The sequence below is a fragment of the Hemicordylus capensis genome, chromosome 2 (genome assembly GCF_027244095.1).
Source record: "Hemicordylus capensis ecotype Gifberg chromosome 2, rHemCap1.1.pri, whole genome shotgun sequence".
Classification (NCBI taxonomy): Eukaryota; Metazoa; Chordata; class Lepidosauria; order Squamata; family Cordylidae; genus Hemicordylus; species Hemicordylus capensis.
Genome location: NC_069658.1, coordinates 319945455 through 319971370, shown reverse-complemented (window position 1 = coordinate 319971370; position 25916 = coordinate 319945455). Strand labels below are relative to the sequence as shown.

General features: G+C 40.6%; 1 protein-coding gene across 4 annotated transcripts in view; it reads left to right on the top strand.

The window, feature by feature from the left end:
• The window catches only part of NISCH (nischarin), a 59549-nt gene extending 36196 nt beyond the window's left edge, over positions 1-23353 (top strand). For 2 of the 4 annotated variants that reach the window (XM_053294302.1, XM_053294303.1), the window contains 9 exons: positions 1818-1926; positions 5080-5198; positions 6099-6154; positions 6684-8009; positions 9510-9684; positions 12835-12988; positions 15199-15327; positions 19428-19589; positions 21936-23353. In XM_053294302.1, coding sequence (XP_053150277.1) covers positions 1818-1926; positions 5080-5198; positions 6099-6154; positions 6684-8009; positions 9510-9684; positions 12835-12988; positions 15199-15327; positions 19428-19589; positions 21936-22564 — 2859 coding nt within the window. In that variant the 3' untranslated portion in view covers positions 22565-23353. Of the gene's footprint in view, positions 1-1817; positions 1935-5079; positions 5199-6098; positions 6155-6683; positions 8010-9509; positions 9685-12834; positions 12989-15198; positions 15328-19427; positions 19590-19798; positions 19945-21935 lie in introns of those variants that run through there. The other 2 variants (XR_008315809.1, XR_008315810.1) reach the window with 2 other exon arrangements.
• Positions 23354-25916: the final 2563 nt, after the last annotated feature.

The window sequence follows — 25916 nt, the reverse complement described above, 5'->3', positions numbered from 1 at the left end:
ATCACAGAGGCTTTGGGTATGGATCTCAAATCCCCAGATGCAGATGTTGTGGACTCGGTGTACAACATGATGCGCAAGTCTAAAACTTCCCATCCCGTGGCTCTCGCAATGATCCCAGTGATTAGCAAAGCTGCCCAGAAGGCATGGGATGTCCTCCATGTGTCAACCCCCACTTCTAAGTGGCTTGAAAACTTATATAGGATCCGTGAGGAAGAAAATGCTTACCTCTTGCATCATCCAGTTCCCAATTTGTTGGTCGTGGACTGCGTGACATCACGAGGTGATCACCGCCACATGACACCTGGAGATAAGGAGGGACGGAAAATAGGCGTGATGGGAAGTAAGATCTATAGCACTGCTAGCCTGGCAATAAAAATTGCTAATTAAGCGGTGTGCATGGTGCGCTATAATCACCTGTTATGGGATTCCCTCTTACTGGATTCTGCATCCATGACGCCTGAGGAGTTCCAGTGGAAATTCAATGAGATCTTTGAGAAAACTACGGTGGTGACGCAGCAGCAGTTAAGCGCCTTTAAACACCTGGCTGAGAGAGAGTCACGCACAATGGTCACAGTGGGATACAAGGGCAAGTGCAAGGGCCGCCCAATTTCTCGCCAACGCCTAGCGCATTGGTTAGTGGAGCTGATATTCCTGGCATATGAGTGTCAGGGGGTTGCACCTCCCAAGACAGTTCGTGCACACTCAACCAGGGCATATGCAGCGGCGGCGGCCCACCTATTGGGCATCAAGATGTCAGATATCTGCATGGCAGCCACATGATCCTCACAACAGCCGTTCATCAGGCATTATGCAATAGATTTGAGGATGGCTCAGGAGGCAAATTTCAGAAGAAATGTTTTGAAGATGGTGTTAGCGTAAACTTAGGGTCGACTGCACCCACATCCAAAGGAAGGAGCTAGCTAATCACCCATTTCCTTATGATTACAACGGATCACGATCCAGAAACAGGTTGCTTATCTGTAACTTATGATCTGGAAGTGATCTGTTGTAGTCATAAGCACCACCCGCTGCAGTCCTTGAAAGCGGAAAGGAACCTCGATTGAAGTTGCAGATTGTCACCATGAGCAGTCTGCAAGAAACTGAGGGAGAGACGCCCCAATCTCCACTTTTAACAATCTCAGCACAGCACATGCAGGTGGAGTGTCATGAGGAGCTATTCAATCAGCCCGTGAGGTCCCTGCGCAGGCGCAGAACCCATTTCCTTATGACTACAACAGATCACTTCCAGATCACCAGTTACAGGTAAGGAACCTGTCTGTATGCCTTATGAAAGGTGGTATAAAAATTGAACCATAAAATAAATATATTTTTTAAATTCTATACAAAAGGGATCACTGGCAACAAATTATCTTTTATGTAACTAGAAGTTGTTTCTGATAGCCAGTTTTTGTTGACATACATCCATGTTATGTTCTTATCATTGGGCAAAAAGAAATCAAACTTGAATGTATAGAAAGAAACAATTATGCAATTGTTAACTTCTGGAAAATATTGGTTAGGGGCCACTTACTCTAGGAATTCTTATTTAAAAATTTTTAAAAATGCGTTATATCAGAGTTTTCTTTGGGTACTGAAGTTGATTTATCCATTGAAAGATAGTGCCTGGCTTGTTAAAGCTCTGACAGCTCAGTGTTCCCAGTTTCCCATCTCTTGCAAAAGAAGCTGTTTGGTTATTAGGTTGTTTTGTCACAGCCCTGCATCTGTGTGCACAAAATAGGCTTTTTGCTAGTGAACTTGCCTTCAGGATAGGGATGCTTTGTAACCTTTGCTCCTAGCCCTTCCTTTTTGTTTCTTAGATCACTGAAGAGCCCAAGCTTTCTGCTGCCAGTTCAAAATCAAACTGTTCTTCTCTTACTGTACATCCTTCCTCTCCTTCTCTGCCTCGTCCTGTCAGCTCCAGTCAAGGTAATCATGTATGTATCATGCTGCTGGGCTGGGCCACTTGGTTCTGCCTTTCTAGGCTGCATTGATATACATGAGTTTCTCTACATAGAAATGGGGTTTGGCAGTATCGTTGGAAGCACCAAAGCAAGTGTTTAAATGCTGTCTGTATCAGCCATAGCTCGTCATTGGTGATAACTGTACAAGCAACATATTGTTATATTCAACCCCATTCCTGTAATTAAAAAAAACATCATTTATTCACACTTCCAAAAGCTAGAAAAGGAAGGTGCAGAACTGGCACTTCCTACAGAGGAAGTTGCAGAACTGGCACTTCTCAGAGCAAGCCTTCTCCTTCCAAGTAGACATGAAGCCCGTCCCCTTCCTGAGATTTAACATTTACCACTACATTCTGCAGTTTATGATTTAAACTGAATATTTTTATGTCTCTGGTTTTAACACAAAATGTATTTCAGTGAAGAAGCTTGAAGTAGAGTTGCAGGAAAAAGGTTAAATGAGCTAAAGAGCAGATAGAGTTACAATAGAGCAGCACAGTAGGTATTAGATGGAGTTAAATTGTGACATTTGCATGGCTGATGTGCCAACTCTTGTCAAAAAAATTCAGACTTGCTACATATGTGGCATCTGCAAAATGAGCATTGATCTTAGGATATTGCAAGCAATTAGAATAGTTGGAGTGAAAAACAAACAAACCCTTTTACTATTGTTCTTTAAGTACTGAAAATATTGCAGTATGAAGCTGGAAATATCCAGAATATGTGCTCTTTATTCGGGAAAGTACAAGAGGTTACAATCTCCTCTGCCAAATCTCAAGAATGTCACAACATTATTTTGTTTGAGAAGGCAATGATTATGATATTATGCAGTTGATTATTTGTGAAAGGCTAATTTAGGAGAAGCATTTCAAGACTTGGCTCTTAATCTATGCTATTTCTAACTTTTCAATCTTTGTTTTCTGTCATCTTCAAGTCACCTTAAGTGGCGCAGCGGGGAAATGCTTGACTAACAAGCAGAAGGTTGCTGGTTTGAATCCCTGTTGGTACTATATCGGGCAGCAGCGATATAGGAAGATGCTGAAAGGCATCATCTCGCACTGCGCGGGAGGAGGCAATGGTAAACCCCTCCTGTATTCTACCAAAGAAAACCACAGAGCTCTGTGGGCGCCAGGAGTCGAAATTGACTTGACGGCACACTTTACCTTACCTTTACCAATAAAGTGGCCATTGTCTTCCACTTTTATCTTCTTTTGCTGTTCAATGTGGGTAGTATTTTCAAGCGCCTTTCCAAATATCCAAATGTACTTTTTTTTTAAAGTGGTAAAAAAAGTGCACTTTTTTTTTAGTGGTAGGGTAATATATAATTAAAATGATTATCAAAAGAGATCTCATAAAACAGTTATTTTTGTAACCATCAGCTTTGTAAAGCCTGGTTCAACTGCATCTATTTACCAGTCTTTCGGGGCTTGAAACTTCCAAGAACTGTATGCATTCTGGCATTTTTTAAAATAAATACTCACTGAAGTTTTTTATGACACCATCTGTTTCCATAAAGCATCAATCATATCACATGTCACTGTTTCTATGGGAAAGGCACCATTTAAATATTTTTGCAGGAAATAGAAAAGTACAAGTAATGCTTCAGCTTCCTCAAAATTGTTGCCTTTAGCTAGGAGCACAGTTTGGTAGATTTGTTTTTTCCTTTTCTGACTACTGTGTGTGGTGTGTGTTGCAAGATTTTCTGCTGATGAATTTACCAGTGTATGATGTTACAATGATACATTTTCAAACAGCTCATAAACTGAATACATGTCTATTAGTTGCACATATTAACAAGGAATGTCAGACTCTGAAGCTGAATCGTATTGGCAGTAATATAGAATACTCTAAAGATGTACTTCTAAGCATACCAACTCTCATTTTATATCAGTTGGTCTTTCTTCTGAGTAAACTGTATTAGGAACAGGCTGATTCACTATTTTCAGTGGAGCTTACTCCCTGGGAATTGTGTTTAATACTGTAGCCCTAATCAGTTTTACTCAATCTGTTTTTGAGTATTGTCATGTATAATAATTTTTAGCTAGGTGTTCATAACTATATATAGCTTGGTAGCTGAAAATACTTAAACCTGTCTCCTGTTTAAAACAATTATTTCTGTGTTTACTGGGTTATGTTTGGGGGGGATTTCAGTTTCTTAGCGAAAGAATTTCAAACTAAAAGGCATATGCAGTTTAAATACCAATGCAAATCCAATTGGTCCCTTATATGGTGGTAGGAACTTTGGTCTCTGTCTCTCCCCTTTGGGGAAAGGTGCTCATGCGGAGGGGAACGGAGAGGGGAATTGCTGGCAGGAAACTCCCATGTGTATAGCTGCACACTCAGCAGAAGGTAGGGAGGATGCAGTAGACAATTGGATTATACCCTAAGTTTTAGCAGGGCAGTGTTACATACACTGTATTGCATACATTCCTTCAGATGGTTTAATCTGGAATCACCTGCACCCCAATCTAGACCCTTCACATACTCCAGAGGACATTTGCAAATGACAGGCTGTCTCGGTTTGCTTTGGCGGGGACTGCAATTTTCCTTTGTTTTATGGAATTTCTCCTTCCACTGAAAATAAATGGTGCAGATTATTATAGATTAAACCATCTGAATAATTTTATGTAATTCAGTACACTGCTCTGCAAAAATAAACGGAGATTAAGTGATGTATTGGTTGTCATTTATTATGTATTAAATATGAGCCATTTCAAGCACTGGGCAAGGCAGGATATAAATGTGTGAATAAAATAAACACAACTTTTTCTTAAATATTTGTCAAATATTTGCCAGTGTGGTGTAATGGTTAGAGTGCTGGACTAGGACCGGGGAGACCAGAGTTCAAATCCCCAAATTCAGCCATGAGACTTGCTGGGTGACTCTGGGCCAGTCACTTTTCTCTCAGCCTAACCTACTTCACAGGGTTGTTGTGAGGAGAAACTTAAGTATGTAGTACACGGCTCTGGGCTCCTTGGAGGAAAAGCGGGAAATAAATGTAAATAATCATAATAATAAATCATATTATTGTCAGTCTGTATGTGCAGTTGAAGAATATGTAATCTGTTTCTTTCTTGATATCACATCAGTGATGTTTAAGAGCTGTCTTTACCTGTTCTAGAAATAACTTGTAGAAAAACAGCCCCAGTCAGCAGTTTCTCATCAAGTAGTTTGACTCCTAAAAGCCATACAGTTACCAAAAGATGCTCTGAAACACCAGACTTGGGAAGCGGAAGTCAGGTAATGGTGTTTTTCTTCAAGTGAATGGAATTGTGGCCCTTTATTTACAGTATCATGAACCAATTGCTGCCGTATCTGAATTCCAGCCTAGAAAGAATGCAGCAAGGTTTCTGCTAAATGGAGAGGTGGAGCGAGGGGCGGAATCAAATCAGTTATCCAGCCTATGGAAAGCTGCTTATTGTATTGAATTTTTAACCATCCAGCAAAGATCACATAAGGAATCTGTATCATGGCTAATGAAGATGTTTCCCTTTCCAAATAATTGCTGGTTCTTGATCCAAAGAAATCTGTTGTACATGCTGTGTTGTAGAGAGAAATCCAGTGGGCTCAGCTTCTCCTTTAAATATTGTTGGAGTCCAATGGAGGAGCCCAGGTTACCAAGCCTGCACTTGACATTCAGCTGTTAAAGGTACAAAAGCACAGGGAAAGGGCCATAGCTCGGTGGTAAAACATACATTTCATGCAGAAGGTCTCAGGTTCAGTCCCTAGCACTCCAGAAAGGGCTGAAAGAGACCTGTATCTCAAATCCTAGAGAGTGCTGCCAGTCAGCATACACAATGCTGACCTATATGGACCAATGGTCTGACGATATAAGGCAGCTTCATATGTTCACCATTTATGGCAAGAATTTGTCACTGTAGACTGTAGGTTATGTTATACTTGCTGAGCATTATGAGATGTATAATAAAGTATTTTTTATTTAAGTGAATTATATAAACATCCAGTCCATATTCAGCTGAGCCTGACTGCTCTAAATGTACCTATAAACCTAAATTAACATTGTTTTGCACTTAGGCCTATATATGTAGTAAATAATTACAAACCCTTGGAATAAATGGTTTGAAGTTATAAAGTTATGTTAAAAGAGTAATTTATTTATCCTAATACCTTTTTTTAAAGGTGCCTGCTTCACGATTGAATTTTTCTAAAAAGTATGAAAATTCACATCACATGTGGTAAGTGAGATGCGATGTTCCACTTCTACCTATTAAACTGTGATATGTGTTTTAAAAACGTGGAGCTGGCAGAGGAGAAAGACACTGTCAAAATTCCTTTTGTAGTCTTTGTAAAGATTACTGGGTCATCTCCATGGGAGCTTTCTGCACTTCCTATTCATCACTTTTGCATTGAACAGAAAGTGAAGGAAACAGTTCCTGAAATAGAAAGGTAGGGCAAATGGAGAGATCAAGATAGATTGAGCACAGATTCTGCATGGCTTGCAAGGAATGTTGAAGGAAAGCATTCCCCAGTGGTATTACTACTCTTAGGTTAGATGTTTGAAGCGTTGGTCCAAAATAATACAAACCACCAATGTGCCTATGTTTCTCGTAGATGCCATCTTCTTAAATATGCTATATGGTCTATAAGCAAAGTGGTGCCAGAATGAGAAATTTGAAATAGAGATTACTATTCTTTAAAAATTGGATTAATATGTGTTTCTCTCTCTCTCTTTCTCTCTCCCCTGCTCCCCACTGCCACCCAAAGCTTGCATAATTCAGAGGAAGAATCTGATGCCTTTGCAGGCCCTTTTTGTACTGTCATCTTGCCTTTCACTTGTATGTCGTACACTGCCACAAATCAGGACTTTGTGCAACACCTCTCTTCCTTGATAGCAGAGGCTGTGGAAAGTGTGCACCCTTTCTCAGTGGAAACTCAGCACACAGGGAACCTTACAAGCAATTCCAGACTTGCTGATTCTGAAGATGGCTACTTTGAGATGGGACTTCATGAGGGAGACCATGGTTTTGAGTTCACCCCTACTTCAAATATTGTTCCAACAACTTCTGATAGCACAAAAGCAGAAGAGGGAGACATAGTCAAAGTTCTCTGGAGTTTTTCTATTCAGGTTCATAAAGGACTCAGGCAGTTTGCTTCCTGCTTGGTCTTGACTAGCAGTGTCATAGCTGTCTTTGAGATTCCTCAAGATTCCAAAGGAAACTGCCAACATATTCTTTCTGCCTTGAAACTAGCACTGTGCTTTCCATATTCTGACCTTACGGAATTTGGCTTTTTAATACCAGAAATATGCTTGACACTCAAAGTAAATAACGGCGACTCCTGTTTGTTTGTGGTTTCGGACCCTCAGAATCTGCAAGATTTCTACTCCTGTTTACATAGGTGTTGCTCTCAGTGCTGCATGCCTGCTTTAGCAACTTCTGTACTGTATTGTGGCAAAGCAAGTTTGCAAGAATTTGTCTACCAGCTGATGGGGTTTTATCACATTTCATCTGAAAACACAGAAATAAAAGGTTGCTTCCCTGCATATCTTTTCTGCTGTGATAAAGCTGATGCTCAGAAAACCACGTGTCAGACAGAATTGGCCGGCGATGACAAAACGTGTTCTGAACATATTGGTTATTCTGCACTTTATTCAACATTTCATAAATCTGCTGAAGAGAGCCACTACATGTTTCATCCCTGTTGGATATTTCTAACACCTCAACACTTGCATATTGTTCAAGTTGACTTTAATGTACTGCCAGGTAAATATATAGACTCCAAGGATGCAAGGAGCATGTTCAAGCTGAGCAGGATTCCACTGGCCTCTGTCCTTTTGTACCCCACCAGTCGTTCTACCCAACAAGAAGGTTCATTTTCAGATGGGCATGTGCTGGAGTTACTCATTGGCTACAGATTTGTCAAAGCAGTATTTGTCCTACCTCATGAGAAATTCCATTTTTTAAGAGTCTATAGTCTTCTGAGGACACTTCTGCAAGACATCAAAACTGTAATCATTTTCAAACATTCAAACAATGTAGAATCTGTAAGAACATCTCTCTTGGAGTCTAAGAAACATGGCCAAACTGCAAGGTGATGATCAATTTTAATGTATGTATTATGCACTGGAAAAGAGGCAGTGTCTCTTGAAACTAATTTCTCAAAACATGCAATGATAGTAAACATTTCTTGTTAGTGAGAGAGGCCTTTAGTGAACTGAGAATCTAGCAACAAGAAGTCTATGAATTGTCAACATGATATCTTTTGGTTGTTTACTGTACAGCATTTTGCAAGGGAATTATATCTTTTAGTTAAGAGTTCTTAAAATCCATGGGGGTGTTAAAATGGCATCATTCAGGCCCGGAAATACGCAAGATCAGAATCTGCTATAAATGTGTTAACAAAGGTTGAATGAAAAGTAAACTTACTTATACTTTGTTATGGTCATAGACCAGAAAACAAGCAATGATAGAATCTACAAAATAATCAGTAACAGAGATAATAATAAGGTAATCAATAACAGAGATAACAATACTAAAACAATTACTTCTAAAATACTAGAATACTACTTTTAAGATTCCAGAACCATGGTCATAGTCATGGAGAAGCTACCAGAGTGCAGTAAGCCCTTGTGGCTAAGAAACAAAATTTTGCTACTTAATACATAGCAGAATATTTATCAGCTAAAAGATACGTGACATAAAATTCATCTGGATAGCCTGGAAATTTTGTTTAATGTATGTATAATGTATTTTAAGTATGTGTTTTTCTATGTAAACCGCTTTGAGAATTATGTTGAAGAGCAGTATATTAATATTCGTAGTAGTAGTAGTAGTAAGAGCTGAATCCATTTTAACTGGGAATCAGAGTAGAATATGCATCATAAAAGGGCATGAACAGTCTCAACCTCATTAGAGCCACATGGACATAATCACTGGGAAACTGGAATTTTATGGAATTTGTCCTGTAAAAATGCAGAGGGGAGAGCATTGACAAGCTCTAGAAAAGGCCCATCAGAACTTAGAATACGTGAGTGAGGATAGGTAAGCTGATAGGAGTAGGGGTATGCACAGAACCGGGCAGGGGAAGTTTGAAGGCAGGGTGTGTGTTTGATTTTAATGGTGGGAGAGGGCGAAGTTACGTCTCCCTCCGCTTTCCCCTCACCAGTGCTCCTGTAGCAAAGGCTCCTTCGGGGCAGCAGAATGCCTCCCTCTTCTTTTGTTGGAACTACCAGGAAGTACCCAGTGCACACACATGCCACACTCACGCACGCCCGACATGCGTGCTGGGTGCTTCCTGGAAAAGAGAAGACAGGGCAGCAGGGAGGTATGCTGCCGCCCCGAAGGAGCCTTTGCTAAAGGAATGCTGGCGGTGGGAGGGGGAGTGGAGGGAGGGGTAGGACCCCCCTCCCCACACTTCGAACCGGCTGAACAGCCAGTGGTTCAAACTGGTCCGTGCACATCGAGAGATCTTTAAGGACTTTCTGAGAGGTTGATATATTGAAGAATAAATATGCAATGCTGCTTATGTGAACAATACATGTTAATTTATTTGAGTTTGTTCCTGACTGTGTATTATTAATCTCTTTTCTAGTTTTTGCAAGCCTCATTTGCCATTCTCATCTCTGTATCCATCTGAATTTCTGATGCAGAAAATTACTGAAGAGAACCAGATACCTGTGCACCTTACAGTCTCTTCATCTCTGCAGTATGTGGCTGGGCTAAAGGGAAAGGCCATTATGGAATTCTTTCACAGTAGCATTGCCGAGGTACTGTATACATGGCAGAGATGTCCCTGATGGCAGAGATTCTGGAACAATGGCTATGCTAGTCAGTTGCAAAAAACCCACAGACTCTGTGGAAGCTTTTAAAGGCGTGATGTGTCCTAGGCAAGATATGTTCAAGGTCTTTTTCTTTCTCGTTTAACCTTGTGTGTGCCTTTTTGTGTATGTGGGAGATCATGCTTATACTTGTTGATCTTGAGCAACTTGTTGATAGTGCTTATACTTGTGGATTTAGAAAGACTGTTTGTTTTTTAGATTGTCCTGAAATTAATTAGGGAAAGCTAAGCAGTAGTAAAGATTTTCCCATTGCTATCAATATTTACTTCATTTGTACAAGCTGTAGTGTTTTTTTTTTTCCATCCTATAAGCACCATCAGCAGTGGTGTGTTTTTCATCATCGTTATCACCGCATAGAAAGACTGTTTGACCTCACTGACTCTTAGGAGCATCAAAACTGTTAGGGTGGTGTGTGAGTGCATATTAAACTATATATGTCTGTATCCATCCAAGATACCCCCTTGGTTGCTTGAAAAGCCTACAATTGGGACATGCTTATGTCAGGTGGTTATAAACCTGGGGATACAGGGAATATCTCAGAATATTGACCAATGCAGAGCAAATCAAGCCACAAATGGCAGGATTGCAGGTGCATGGTCCCTGCTTGGCACCAGCCAGTGGTCTCTTCACTGCATTCCTTTCCATCTGCTAGGCGGCAAAATTTCTTGAAGAAAGACTTGACCAAGGGGAGCTGGGCTGGGAAGCACTTCCCACTTCCCTTGTAAGCCAGGGGAGGGAGGGTGGGTGGATTTCCAATGGCAAGCTGGAATATCTTTGTTTGCAGCATGGAAGCTGTGTTTACTAGCAACTGAATGTAAATGTTAAGCAAAGCAGTTCCAAAGGTGGGTCCGGTGCTTGAATTACAGGATGCAGAAGGGGTCGTGCCCTCTTACATCTCGAGATAGCCACTGTTTTTAGAAAGGCTACAAGGAAATGTATTTTTGCTAAACACATGCACACACACAGAGAAAGATTCTGTGGGTTGGACTTGTGAATTTCACGTGCTGACCACTCAAGATGGCATCCGCACATGCTCAGATGCCATTTCCTTCCCGACGCTGCCCATAGGCTGCAGGGAACCGGGAACTGATGCAGCCAGAGCAGCATGGCTTTTTCAAACAGACAGCCCAGCAAATAGTGCCATGCTGCAGCAGAGGGGCAGGTAAGACCTGCCTTCCTCCTGTTAAATTGACTGCTCTCCGCCATCCCGGATGTGCACGAAACGCTTCATGCACATCCCTACTTATCTGCAGTCCAGCTTGAGAACCATAGCTCAAGCCAGCAGGGGGAGTGTAACTTTGTGAAACTTTAGTTCTTCTGTTCCACGATGAAGATGGTGGTGATAAAGAAGAGTCATCCTCTATAATGTTGAAGTCGCAATCATTAAACTGAAACAAAAGCTGATGACATTCAAAGATGATGGAAGTGCTATACACTGTGCAGTGGCGTGTCCAGTGGTGGCTGCTGGCTCTTGGGACTGGGTGGGCGCTAGGCAGGAAAGGTGATGGGCAGGGCCAGAGGCAGTAAGAGGCGGAGCTGATTGTGGGAGCATTGGAGGTGCAGCCACTTGTAGGTGGTACTAGAGGTAGAGACAGGATTATAACTAGCAAAGCCAACTAATTTTTGCTTTCCCCCCCCTTCCTCCTCCTGGAAGGGGGAAAAACCAACAACTTTGTGGCTGGGGATGATGGTCCAACAACATCTGGGGACCCAACTTTGAGAACCACTGCCATAAGCAAAAAGAAGCCTGCAAACTCTAGATTTGTAGTGTGATGTATGATATGAGAAACAAAATAAAAATGATAAGCCACATGAGAACACCATTGGCGGCTGAGCCACATTTTTTTTTTTTTAGCACATTTTTTTTACCACCCACTACTGAAGTCTCTAGGTGGTTATAAGTCTCTTTTTTAAAAAAACAATGCACAGGGCTCCTTGGATGGAGAGTGGGATATAAATGTAATAAATAAATACTCATCAACAGGCTCTGCTTGCTTGATTATGTACATATCATTACAAAAAAAACAAACCCCACCCCAGAAATGCACAGTTATCCAACATGTGCAGCATCTCCTCTAATCTACTGTTAAAGAAACAAAAGGAGATACAACACCCCAAGGGAAAGGAGGAAGCACAAGCAAGGCTGTGGGTCCCCATCACTCCTCTTCTTACTCTGCGCCTTTGAGCACCACTCCCTGCTTACCTTGGGCACCTGCCTTTCACCAGCCACTCAGCCCAAGCCAGCCCCAGTGGTACAGCTAGGTTTTTGCAAAATACAAGTTTTATTTAAAAGAAGAAGCAGCTATGTTGTTTGTAGTTGATTGATTGATTGAGTGCCGTCAAGTCGGTGTCGACTCTTAGCGACCACATAGATAGATTCTCTCCAGGATGATCTGTCTTCAACTTGATTTTTGTTTGTAGTAGAGCAACTAAATTATCTTAGAGCATCCATATAATTATTCTAGGGTGTCCATAACTATTCCCTGTATCGAAGGAAGGAAGGAAGGAGAGAAAGATGAGCAAGTGGCAGAAAGGAGGGAGAAAAAAGAAAATAAAAGAAAGAGGAGGGAGGGAGGGAAAGAGAAGGATGAGTAGGAGGAAGAAAGGAAAGAAGGAGAAAAAGATAAGTGAAAAGGAAGGGGAAAGAGAGAGAGAGGAAGGAGAGGAACCAGCCCCCTGATGTATGGAAGAAGAGCTGGTCCTGTAGCAAGCATGACTTGTTCCCTTTGCTAAGCAGGGTCTGCCCTGGTTGCATATGATTGGGAGACCTGATGTGTGACCACTGTAAGATATTCCCCTTAGGAAGCTACTCTGGGAAGAGCAGAAGGTTTCAAGTTCCCTCCCTGGCATCTCCAAGATAGGGCTCAAAGAGATTCCTGCCTGCAACCTTGGAGAAGCTGCTGCCAGTCTGTGTAGACAATACTGAGCTAGACAGACAAATGGTCTTACTTAGTATATGGCAGCTTCCTACCTTCACTATAATTCAGCTACGGGGGGTAAGCCTTTTCTTTCCTATCTGAGGGAGAATCTGCAAGGCCATACTTTAGTAGTTAATTAATTGCATTGTTGATATTATAGGTGGAAAATGAAGAGCTGAGGCATCTCATGTGGTCGTCTGTTCTGTTTTATAAAGTTCCTGATATGGAATTAACCGCTTGTGTACTACTCTCAACAAAAGCTATCTATTTTCTGTTGGATGATTCTGTGACTCATACTAATGAGCACCATTTGGGTAAGGTAGAAAATTTAAATACAGCATTTAAATAGTAAACACAGTATTTAATTTTTTAATTAAAAAATATTTGATAACATAAAATTTGTGAGGACGACTGATAAAAACACTTTAGATTAGAAGAGGTGATCAGTAGCCTTCCCAGCTCCATGGTCTGTGTTCCTCACTTTCATTGTATGATGGTTCATATGCAGCATGATAACTTGGACTTGTGATACCTGTACACAAATGCATAGAGTATGGTACAAGATGAGTTTGTGCTCCAGGTGCAGGGAAGTAAATAAGACTGAATAACTGAGGCTTAATGGAATAACTCCTAGAATTGGAATATAGCAATTGAAGAGTATAGCTTGGTGAAATTCTGGAGAGGGTTACACTCACCTGGAAAGAGTAGGCACATAGCCTGGGAGAAGGGATGTGCACGGAACCGGTTTGGAGGCCCTTTTACGGATCTCTGAACTAGTTCAATTTGAACGTGAGGAGGATAGCTTTAAGGGCGGTGGACAGTGCTCCCCCCCACACACACGTTTTCCCCACTGGCGCTGTGTGCAAAATCGGTCCCACGGGGCGGCAGCATACCTTCTTGCTGCCCCAGTGCATTGTGGACCAGAAGAGCCTGGCATGTGCACCAGGCACTTCTGGCCAGTTCAGGTTCACAGTGCACCAGGGCAGCAAGGAGGTCTGCTGCCGCCCTGCGGGACCGATGTTGCACACAGTGCCAGCAGGGAAAACGCTGCTGCTGGTGGTGGTAAGAGCACCCTCTCCAGTCCTTAAAGCTACCCCCCCCCCTTCAAACTGGCAGCTGCTGGTTCTGTGCACATCCTTATCTGGGAGTACTTCTGGACCCAGTCCTCCCTGGTTTCTGAGGTTGAGGCAGTGACCAGGAGTGCTTGTTATCAGCTTCAATTGATATGCCAGCTACATCCATTTCTGGAGATAAACTATCTTAAAACAGTGTGCACAAGCTGATAATATCCAGGCTTGACTACTGCAGTGTGCTCTGCATTGGACTGCCTTTGTATGTAGTCCAGAAACTGCAGTTGGTATATAATGTAGCAGTCAGGTTGGTCTCTGGGACTACCTGAAGAAACCACATTACTCCCATTCTAAAAGAATTACATTTGCTGCCAATACATTTCTGGGTGAATAATGAAGTGTTGGTTATTACGTGTAAAGCCCTGAATGGCTTGGATCCAAGAATGCCTTTGCCATTAACCCTGCCATCTGTTAAGAACATCGGGGGAGGGGGGTCCATTTGCAGTTGCCACAATTTTCTAGGATTGCCCCAGAACTTTGGAACTTGCTCCCAAACAAATTTATAGCTTCCCCATCTCTGGATGTTTTTAAGCAAAATCTGAAAACATGCTTGTTTAATCAGGCTTTTAGTCCATACTTTTTAAAGTTTTGTAAATTTTAAAGTTATTTTTATTTCTATTTTAAACTCTTTTAGTTTATTTAATGTTTTATTTGTGTTTTGAAACTGTAAACTGCCCAGAGATTTGTATATAGGGCAGTATAAAAATGTATAAATAAAAATAATTTGTTCAAAAAGAATAGATGTGATAGAAAGGAAGGGGGATTAGCATTATGTCAAAAACCTGTACACCTACACAGAAATGTAAGATGGAACATGGATGTCCAGTGGGAAGCTTCTCAGTAAAGATAAATGGAGAAGGAAATAAAAACAGTATTTTAGTTGGTCTACTACAGACTGCCATACCAAGAGAGATGATGACAGGAAGGAAGAGATCTGTGGTGTTTTACAGATCAGAGATGTTTCCATGAAGCAAGAATGAATCGTAATGAGGGACTTCAACTATCCTATCTGTTGGGAGACAACTCAGCTAAGGATCTAATTGTCTACAAATTCCAAACAACTTCCTCTTTCAGAAGTTGGGAGAAGGAACAAAGGGATTGACTATCATTGGCTTGATCCTAAACAGCAGGGAAATGAGATTGAAACAGTGGGAACATTGAGGGACAGTGACTCTGTAATGCTGAAATGCTTGATTTTTGTGGAAAGCTACATAGTCAGACATGTATTTTGATTTCAGGAAAGCTGATTTTAATAAACTCAAGCGAAGTGCTAGATAGATTCCATGGCTATAAACTAATGGTGAATGGAGTCCAAAATGGGTGGCAGTACTTCGTTCTTCTGCATAAAATTATTTCTAAGTCTAACTATCTTAATTACTATGTCTATTCAATAGATTTTTGGAACAAAAGTCTCTTGGACTATGAATTTACCTCTTTCCACCTCTCTTGCTGCTTAATTCTCAAATTAAATGATCTGCACTCGGTGAATGTTGGACTTTTTGATCAATATTTTCGACTTGTTGGTAGGTACCTGTTTCCTTTTTCCTCCTCCTGTGGTCCTCCACCCCAGCCCAGTCAAAATTTAGATTGTACAACTCCTGTTGTCTTTGCTTATATTGTAAGGCACCCTATACATTTATAGTGCTGTATAAATAATAAATAATTCAAATCACAACACAACAAATCCAATGATACATTCATATCTTCACTGACTCCTAAAAAGTCTCTGGGAAAAGGTTACAAAAGAATTTGGATGTGTTGCATCATAAGAGAAGATTTGAAGTTCCTCATGAAGAGGATTTATTCCATGACTTCAAAAGTTTTTCCCAACATGGTTCTGGAGTCACAGTGAAGATATGGTTGATGTTCATGAGACAATGCAAACATATACATGGACATTATACATTAATGAAGTGGTTCGAAACAGCATATCACCGGGCTGCTGTCATTTTGGCATATGTTATGGACTATATAGTTTTCTTTTGATTAGATGTTGTTTAAGTGTATCTATTGTATCATTGTATCTGTTAGGTTGTGATTTGAATTCTTAGTTTCAGATCCTTTTACACTAATTTTGTGGTGCTTGTAAATAATAAATAATGCTTTGCCACGGTTGCAGCTCAGTTTCAATGCTAATATTCTCCAAGCTATCGTCATCGTGATAACTGCAATCCATCTCCAGCACAGCAGTCCTGCAGTGGCTATTACTTGTGTCTATCTTATAATATTTCCTTTTAGATTGCAAGTTCTTTTGGGACAGGGAACCATGTTTGTCTGTTTTATTCTTTTGTTCATTTTCTGTGTAAACCACTTTGAGTACTTTTGTTGGGAAATGGTATATAAATATTTAGTGGTAGTAGTAGTAACTACATTTTATGCCTTTTTACTTTTGTGATGATTATAACTAATATAAATTGCCCACTTTTCCACAAAAGTTCACAACATGGTTTACTTGAAAAAGACACTAGAGCTCTGTCCCAAAAGGGCATCCTCACTAACAGTGTAGAAGTGCACTCAGTCTCAAGACTCAAACTTTATTTTATGGTGCACTCTGAAACGTGCACACACACCCCCCGATATTCTTGCTAACAGTGCAGAGCTGCCTCATGTAAAACACCTCCACCGCATTTATAATCCAGACTTGTGCTGTGTACATGGAGGGTACAATTATCAGTGATCCCACCTCCTGCCAGAAGCACTCCCTGCAACCTAGAAAAAGGTGCTTCCCTCAGAGACCTACTTCCTGTTTACAGGAAGCGCGTCTGTGGAAGGAGATTGGTGAAAATTGTCCTCATGCATCATACTTCTGGATTACTAAATGCTGCAAATGAAATAAAATTTTATTTATGTTTTCACCATGTTTTGATGTCCCTCTGTGCCTTTAGGCCTCGTCTCTTTCTCCCCCACCCCGCCCAGCCTGTTTGAAACAAGCCATGTGTGAGAGTTCCAGAGTAGAAAATAATTTTTAAAAGGAAGAAAAAGCATTCTCCCTCTTAACTACAAAATCTCTTGTAGCATTATCCGTTTCCAGTGTGATATGTATGCCATAGTGGTCATGGAGCAAAAACTATGGAGTCCATTGAGTTCAGTTGTTTGACTCAGTAGTTTTCAGAGTTTTTGACATCTGCCAGAGATCTAGAGCCTGAGTTTCCTTGAGACATTTTATCTTGGTTATGAGTAATTGAAAAATGTGTATGTTTGGTGGGGAGGAACCAAACTTAGAGGAGACATCCATGAATGCCTGAACATTGCTGTTGCAAGCACTAAAAATGCATAGTTGAATGGATCTGTAGCACAGAAGTAGCCCAAGACTGGGGATCTAGAATCTAGTCAATAGTTTGAGAACCATAGGCTTTTAAAACTTATTCTAGAACTTGTTTAAAGAGAGCAGTATTTGATCTTTGAGGTGATCCGGGATCTTTCACAAAGTGGGTTCTACACCTGCACAGTAGTCTCCAGCTCCCCAGAGCGCTCTGTAGCTTCACCCTTCATGCACAACGTGTGCTTCGTATCTGTGGGGTGGAATGCCCTTTGGCTCAGTTTTTCTTGACTGTTGTTGCATGTGCTCACTTAGGACTCACTCCGTGGTTGTACTCAGTTCCCAGAAAGAAACAGAAAGTTGTTTTTGCTGGATTTCATAGACTTTGACCATGGTTTGTTGAAGTTTACTCTTTGCTTAACATTTTAAACTGTATTTCCTTCTAATTTTGGCCTGACGCTAGGAAAACTTTTAAAAAGTGTCCTTCCTGTGGTGGGATGCTCCTGTCTTCTCATAAACACGATTGATGTTTGCTTTGCTTAGGGAAGGCCACATTGTTGCATTGCATCTGATGTTGCAAAAATTGCCTGTCTTTCTGTAAGCAAACCAGAAAGAGTAAGAATTGTGTTTGAGGGCTTGTACAAAAAAGCTTTGCATCCTCCAAGTCCGATACTACAATCCCCATTACTGTCGACATTGTCAACTTCTATTTCACCTGACCATCAGCACTCAAAGCCAATGTGTAAGGCTCCAGCTTACCTATCTAAAGTAATCAGGCCTTTCTGAGTCATCTATTAAAGCACATATGACTTTTCCCTCAGCAGTACGCTCAGGCTGGGATGCTAAGACCCTTTTTTTCTCACCTGAACTCCAAAATATTCCTTAAGAGCATTACTAATTTGTTTCCCCCAGTACGGAAACCTGTTGAGCCTTTGAGCCTCTCTTTGGTTCTCTCCACTCGGCTGGAAGCTGCTTTTGAATCATTGGCTTCAGCGTTGCTTAAGCTCTTTACCCTCAACACAGCCTTGTTAGTGGCTATCACCTCTGCAAGGCGGGTCATTGAGCTAACTGTCTTAAGAACTGACTCTCTTTATACCAGATTCTTTGTAGATAAGGTTGTAATGAGGACTGACCCTTCATTTCCCCCAAGATAGTGTCCAATTTTCACATCAACAAGTACATTGCTTCCTCCTTCTTTATGAAGCCTGACATGACTCTCGAGCAGTTACATTCTCTGGATGTTAGGTCACCTTTGTTCTATGTGAACAGAACTAAGTCCTTTTGGAAGTCTCATGGACTTCAACAGTCAAAACAAAGGACATCCTATCTTTAGACCACAACTGCCACACTGGCTAGTGAAACTAATATTCCTCTGCTACAAACAAAAGCCCCTTCCACCAAGGCAATGGCTACTTCTGCAGTTCATATGTCTAGAATAAGTTTTATAGACATTTGTAAAGTGGCTACTTGGTCCTCCAACTTACCTTTCATCAAGCATTATGCTATAAATATCTGAACAGTGGCTAAGGCTAGCTTCATGCAGACTCATCCTTCTTGGTGAGCTCGCTAGTCACCCATGTTGTGAAGGATCCTGGATCACCTCAAAGATAAACAGGTGGCTTACCTGTAACAGGTGGTCTTTGGGTAATCTGGGATCATTAACACCCACCCAACCTCCCCACTATTCAGATACTTCTAAATACATTTACTTATCTCATCATTCATTGCAAGACATCAAGTCTTCCAGGAACTGAGCCAAAGGGTGCTGTGCCACAAAAGATACCGAGTGTGCATTGCATGAGAAGGGCAGAACTATAGTGCACTCTGGGAAGCTATCAAATCCTTCTGTGGGGACTACTGTGCAGGCACAGAATCCACATTGTGGATGATCTCAGATCACCTAAACTTCACCTTACAGGTAAGCAGCCTGTTTTTCTAGGGTAGGGGGTGGGTTGCAGGGATGTGCATGCACAGGTTTGGCACCAAACTGGTTCAGACGAGGTCTTACTCTCTGCCACCGCATGCAGCTTCGTGCTGCGGCGGTACTTGACCCAAGAACTACGCCAGCATGCACAGGGCCATTTGCATGATCAGAAACACCATTCTGACCACACACATGGCGTTAACACATGCACAGACACTATGTATGTGCTGGCACCACACATGAGTTCTTCAGCGAAGTGCCACCGCAGCATAAAGTTGCATGCAACCCCTAGTGGGTTGCCAGTTGTTTAGATTTTCTTCTGCAAAAGTGTGCTTATTTTGTAAAGTTATTGGGTTTTTGCCCCTGAAAATGGGCATCTACTGAAAAAGTCAAAAATAGTAACAGTGTCATTAACAATTTTGGCTTGGTCTTCTATTCAGGACATTCAGCAGAACATATATTAACTTGCCTGACCAGAGACAGTTACAGTACTCATGCCTTTATTCAGCACCTCATGGCAGTGCTCTCATTACTGGCAAGGACACCATCTCCAGAGCCAGTAGATAAAGACTTTTATTCTGAATTTGGAAAGAAAAATACAGGTAAAAATTATGACTATGTTATGTCATGGGAGTATCTTTAGCCATACTGTTCTGAAGAATCCTATATGATGTGTTTGCACATTTTTTGACTAATAACAGAAATTCAGAATGTAAAATGGCAGTATACTGAAGACATTTAGGTAGAAAAATTGTATGTATTCCTTGTTTTAAAATTGCTAAAACTAAGACTGAAATCCTTTTCGTACCAGAATACTTACTGCCAACCGAGCAAAGAGGGCCTCCAGCACAGGAAGACCTCCAGTTGAAATGAATGGCTTGACCATGCCAGGGCATTCCTGATATGGCAGTGGCATATCCATGCAGCAGCAACTTGACAAGAGACATAAACATTCATGTAATATACTTTAAAATGTGCACATACAGGAAAACCTCGGTATTCACGGGAGTTCTGTTCTCTGCTAGTGCCACGAATACTGGAACCACGAATCCTGAGGCACTGGGGCAATGAGAATCCAGGGTTAGATTCCAAAGGGCGGGGAAACAAGATCAAAATGGCTTAAAACAATGAAAAATGTCAAATAAAGTGCCCTTCTTTGCTCCACGGGCCCCCCACGTTCCATCAGTGCCCCCCCAATAGGAAAAAGGTGGCCAAAAAATTGAAAATGACCTGATTTTTGGCTACTTTTTCCTCTTGGGGCATTGATGGAACGCGGGGGATCCTCAGAACAAAGTAGGCCACCCTAACCCATGGATACATGGATTTAACCCTTGCCTCCCATTCTTTTCTCCTCTGTACTGAGATTGAGTGCCAATTACCTGCCTGCAGATATGCGAAACTGCAAGTGCTAGATCTGTAATTAACAAGGTCCTCTTGTATTTTGACTTTTAAAACTATTATTTCAATATGAAAACCTGGATTTTGAATGTCCAGATTTGAATAGAATGAAATTATTCAGTCCTCACTGCAATCATTTTTAGAACTCCATCAAGTAGAACCAATTCACAATGTATCCTGCTTGGTAGATCATTCTCACTTTTATAATAAAGAGTCTGCCATTGAAATTCAGCTGATAATCCTTTGGGCTGTGTAGTCAGTGAAGTAGAAATCGATACAGAAGAGCAGCTGATGTATTAATTGGGCACTGAATTATCTTTCCTTTTGTATGAATTCAATTTTAATAGAGTTAAACTCTCCGTGACTGTCCTTATGTTAAGGCTTCAAAAGACATTCTGCCCATTGATATATCATGCATACAAGGTTCTCTCTCAATGAGTTGCTGAGAGAACCCAGGGATAGCCAGATTTTAAACTCTGAAAAGCATTTCTGAAAGGGATTTCTAGCTTTCCTGCTCTTCTATGGATTTAGGGATGGGAGTTATATGACCTGCTGGGAATCTGGAAATAGATAAAGGAATTGAAGTGAATTGCCTCTTCCCAATATGGGTTTTAGTGCTGAAATTTATATTCAGTATCCATTAAGACTGTTATCTTTCCCTTTCCCCATGTAAAAAAAAAAGTGTGGCACATAGAAAAATAGCATGGCAAAAGGACTCTGGCATAGCCTTCTAACATGTCACTTTTCTCTAGAGGTGGGGTGGTGGTGGGGTTTTTTTGTGGGGGGAGAGTTGTTTAGTTTGCATGGGAGAGTTCTCAAATGTAATTTCCCCAACTACATGTCTGTAGTACAGTCCCAGGTCCTCTGCACCATGTGACTTTTCTGATGGGTAGATCAGCCATTTGCAATTTCTGGCCTACCAAATAAAAACAGAACATAACTGGAAAAGCACAGAGGGTGGCAGATTTTGCTGGCAATTGCAATTCTGACTTTTCATCGGAATAAATTCTAAGAACGAAAGAGAGAAGTTAAGAAACAATTGCTCAGCAATTACTTTGTTTTCTGAAAAGATTAACTTACAACATATTAATAGTTAGCACTTGTTTAGACTATTAAATTGCTTTACACATTATTTTTAGTAATCCTTGTAAGGTAAGCCAGTATTAGCCACATAATTGCTGAGGTTGAGATCGAATTGCGTGCCTAAGGTTGCCTGGTGAGTTCATGGCAATTTTGCTGTAAACCGCCTTGGGATTGTTTTATTGAAAGGCGGTATATAAATTTAACAATAAAACAAACAAATGAATAAATAAATGGCAGAGATGAAATTTGAATTGGGACTTCTGGTTCTCAGCTCAGTTCCTTAGGCCCTGTGCTATGCTCTGTATTCCAGCCCTTGACCAAATCTGCTCTTGTCTGGTTGAATGCTCAATAGGAGAACCTGCCTTTAACTGTAAAGTGTAAATAAACCTAACTTTTTATATGCTGCCTTGGTAGAAAACTCTTTAATAAGCATACAAAGTGTAAGTCATGTGTATTTATGCTTGCAGGAAAAATGGAGAATTATGAACTGATTCATTCTAGCAAAGTGAAGTTTATATATCCCAATGAAGAAGAAATTGGGGACCTTGCCTTTATAGTAGCAGAGAAGATGAAGTGTGTTGCTAATCTCCACTCTCTGAATATTCTACTCTATGTGTTGGCATTTCAAGTGAATACTGCAGAAGGAACTGCTCAACCCAACAGCTCACTTCAGCCCAAGACACTTATCTTAACCAGCTCAGATTTGTTTCTTTTCAATGAGGATTACATCAGTTACCCGTTACCAGAATTTGCTAAGGAGCCACCAAAGACAGACAAGTATCACCTTGCAGATGGAAGACGGATCCGTGATTTGGATCGAGTGCTCATGGGATACCAAACATATCCTCAGGCTCTCACGTTTGTGTTTGATGATATTCAGAATCAAGACCTCATGCAGAACCTGACCCTGGATCACTTTGGCAATGTTCTCAGCTTTCCTAAAGGACAGACAACACAAGAGGGTGATGGCAGTCGAGAGGTCCTGTGGTGTGTTTTTATCCCAAGTCCAGAAAGCCGTGAGAAACTAATCTCACTGCTTGCTAGGCAGTGGGAGATCTTATGTGGTCGCGAGCTGCCTTTGGAGCTCACTGGGTAGTTCTATTTACATTTTTATTTTTAAATAAATATTTTAGTTATTGCAGAGCTGAGGGTGAATCAGACTGTAGATGATGAATTAAAAGCACAGTATTGATTGAAATAAGTGGGGGTCAGGATTCTCTTCACAGCACCATAGTGTGGCATTGAAGCTTACTTGTGCATCACCGTTACAGTTCCCTTGTTCAGTGAAGAGTTTTTAATAGTGTAATGTAATCTGCTAAAATGTCAAACTGGAATTTTTAAAACTCTATTTTTATGTAACAGTCTATATTCAGGATTCCTAATTAAGCATCCGAGGCAACTGTATGGAAATAAAGGAGTCAATACTAGACATACTCTCATTTAGGGCTGTTATGTTTCCACTGTGTTTTTTGTACATATATATATCTTGCTATACAAACAATAATGTGTAAATAACAGAAACAAAAGATGCTTGTGCTATGTCAAAGTGCAATGTTCTTTGTACAAGATGTATTTTATTGCCTATGCTGCTAACAATTATTTAATGACCCTTCTGATAACTTTTACATTTTTGTCTTTTTAAGATGTGTCAAATTTAATTTTGTTTGCTAATCATGAATGTAATGGCACCTGTAATCAAACACTGCTTCTACACCTGATGGATACTTTTAACAGATGGGAAAACTTGCCAATTTCATTGCACCATCACAGATCTTTGACAATAACTATCCTCTTGCCAGAAAATAATGGTGTGTTTGTATTTCAGAGCACTGTAATGTTTCTCTTGCTAACTTTCTGAATACAAATAAACTGAAATTTGACACAATTGTTTGTCTGACTGGTTCTATTTCTATGCAGTTTTATAGTTTAATTTCTTTCCATTTAGAAAGTGTAAGTTAATAGTATAGGAAGGCACCAAAACTGAGTTGTATGATAATTCACTATAGAGCTACATAGAAAGTCAGCAACACAGGATATATAATTATCACATATTGTTGTTATTGTTGTTGTTTACACAGTCAGACAGGTGTTATTGACTGGTTTGTTTTATCCAGTCATCGAGTCCTTCCCAAGGACCTGGGATGGCTGGATTTTATTATCAGTGTTGTTGCTGTTGTTATAGATATTGTCTATATTATATTATATATTATATTATATAGCTATCGTCTATATTATAGAATATAGGCTGTTCCCAGTAAAGTTGCTTTTTGTAATTGGCTAATGGTGATTTTATTATTATTATTATTATTATTTATTTTATTATTAGTGTTGTTATTAATTATCCCACCCCTTCAATGTGCTACTGCTTGGGGTGGCTTACAATATTAATAAAATAGACTCAACAGAAGATTTTAAAGAAGGTTTTAAAGTTTTTTTTAAAACAGACTAAAACCACAAGTAAAATAAGTTTAACTGAATTAAACGTTATCAATTAAAAACTAAACACTAAGAAACCTACCAGTTAAAAGCAGAGGATAAGATATTACAAAGCCTCTCTAAAAAGATACGTCTTCAGTTGTTTCTTAAAGACACTAAGGGAGGAGGCTTGTTGACGCTCTTCTTGAAAGGTGTTCCAAAGTTGAGGGGCCACAATGAAAAAGGCCCTCTCTCTAGTCCCCTATATTCTAATATACTAATAGGTATCACTATTATTACAAGCCATGGTCCAGACGTATGTGCTTCACTGAGTCGTAGTCCTTCACTGTGAACTTTTAATCCATTTTAAGTACTTTCTAATATAAGGTAAAATATATAGCTTGTATTCATTGACCCAACAGAGCAGGAGCTTCACAGGAAGAGATGAAGATATGCAGGAACTGCAACCGATGTAGGATTCAAATTACACATTTGCCTGTAATTTTGCTTGCTGTTGCTACTGTGGTAGTGGAAACTGCTGCAACAGAAACAATAAGCAAAGTTTTGGCTGCATACGTTATTTATCCCCATGTGTGCATATAATTCCTCCATGCCAGAACTCCTCCATGTCAGAAGTAACATAAAATGACCTTTACTTTGTACATACTTGGAGAAATTGCTGTGTCACAAGTCTATTGTTTTATTTAGCCTTTAAAATCTGCATTTAGCTCAGGCAGTTTCCTGCAATTGAAATCTTGTGTATAATAATAATAATAATAATAAATAAACAACTTCAGTTATTAGCCTTCAGTTATTAGCTGCCCCATAACAAGTTGTTCTCTGGGTGGCTCACAACACAACATTAAAACATCCAATTAAAACACATCAAATCACAACACGCATGCACACATAAAATGTAATACCAAAAAATTTAAAAAACTTTTTTTTAAAAAATCAATTTAAAAAAGCCTGAGTGAACAGAAAGGTTTCAACCTGGCATCTGAAAGGACAAGTTATGGATCCAGTGAACCTCACTGGGGGAGACTGTTCCATAAATGGGGTGCAACTACCAAAAAGGCCTTCTCCCTAGTAGCCACCCAGCTTACATTGTTTGGCAGGAGCACTTGGAGCAGGGCCTCCAAAGAAGGTCTTATGGTCCAAGTCCGGACATATGAAGCAAGGTGTTCTCTCAGGTAAGCTGGTCCTAAGCCATTTAGGGATTTAAAGATTAAAACCAGCACTTTCAATTGGGGCTGGAAATTGACTGGGAGAATGTGCAGCTGACGAAGCCCATTCCCAGTTAATAATCTTGCAGCCCTATTTTGTACCAACTGCAGTTTCCGGACTGCTTTCAAAAGGCAGCTCCACGTACAATGCACTGAGGTAATCTAAGCAAGTGGGTATCAGAGCATGTGTAACTGTGGCCAAGCTATCTCTAGCCAGGTAATATCACAGTCGGTGTATCAACCGAAATTGATAAAAGGTGCTCCGAGCCATAAAGACCACTTGAGTCTGTAGTGACAATGCTGTATGTTTCAAGACAGTCATTGCCTCACCTGCATCTGATGAAAAAGAGAGATACAACTGAGTGTCATCCACATACTGTTGACCTCTTCCAAGGGTTTCATGTAGATGTTAAAGAACATAGGGGTAAGTAGGAGTAATCCTACTGTCAGGAGCATCCAAGTCAAGGACAAAGGCAGCTCCTTAAAGTCCTCCCCAGTCTTTAAGAAAACACAAGAGGACACTTTACTGGAAGTATCAGGTTCAGACAGTCTCCACCGCAAACTCAGTCCACTCACCAGATAGCACGGTTCCAGAGCAAAAGGAGTGCAAGGCGTTGCAGCTAGGGCAGCTGTCAGGACTTGGTCAGGTTAGCAGAGTAGCAACAGGGAAAGCCTGGATCTCTAGAGGCTAACACAAAGCAGGGGTTTCCTCTGAGTCAGAGGCTCAGCTGTAGCAGGCTCAAAGAGACTTGTTGCTTCTAGCATTTAGCTGCAGCCTTCGGTCTTGATTTATAGCTGGGCTTAATT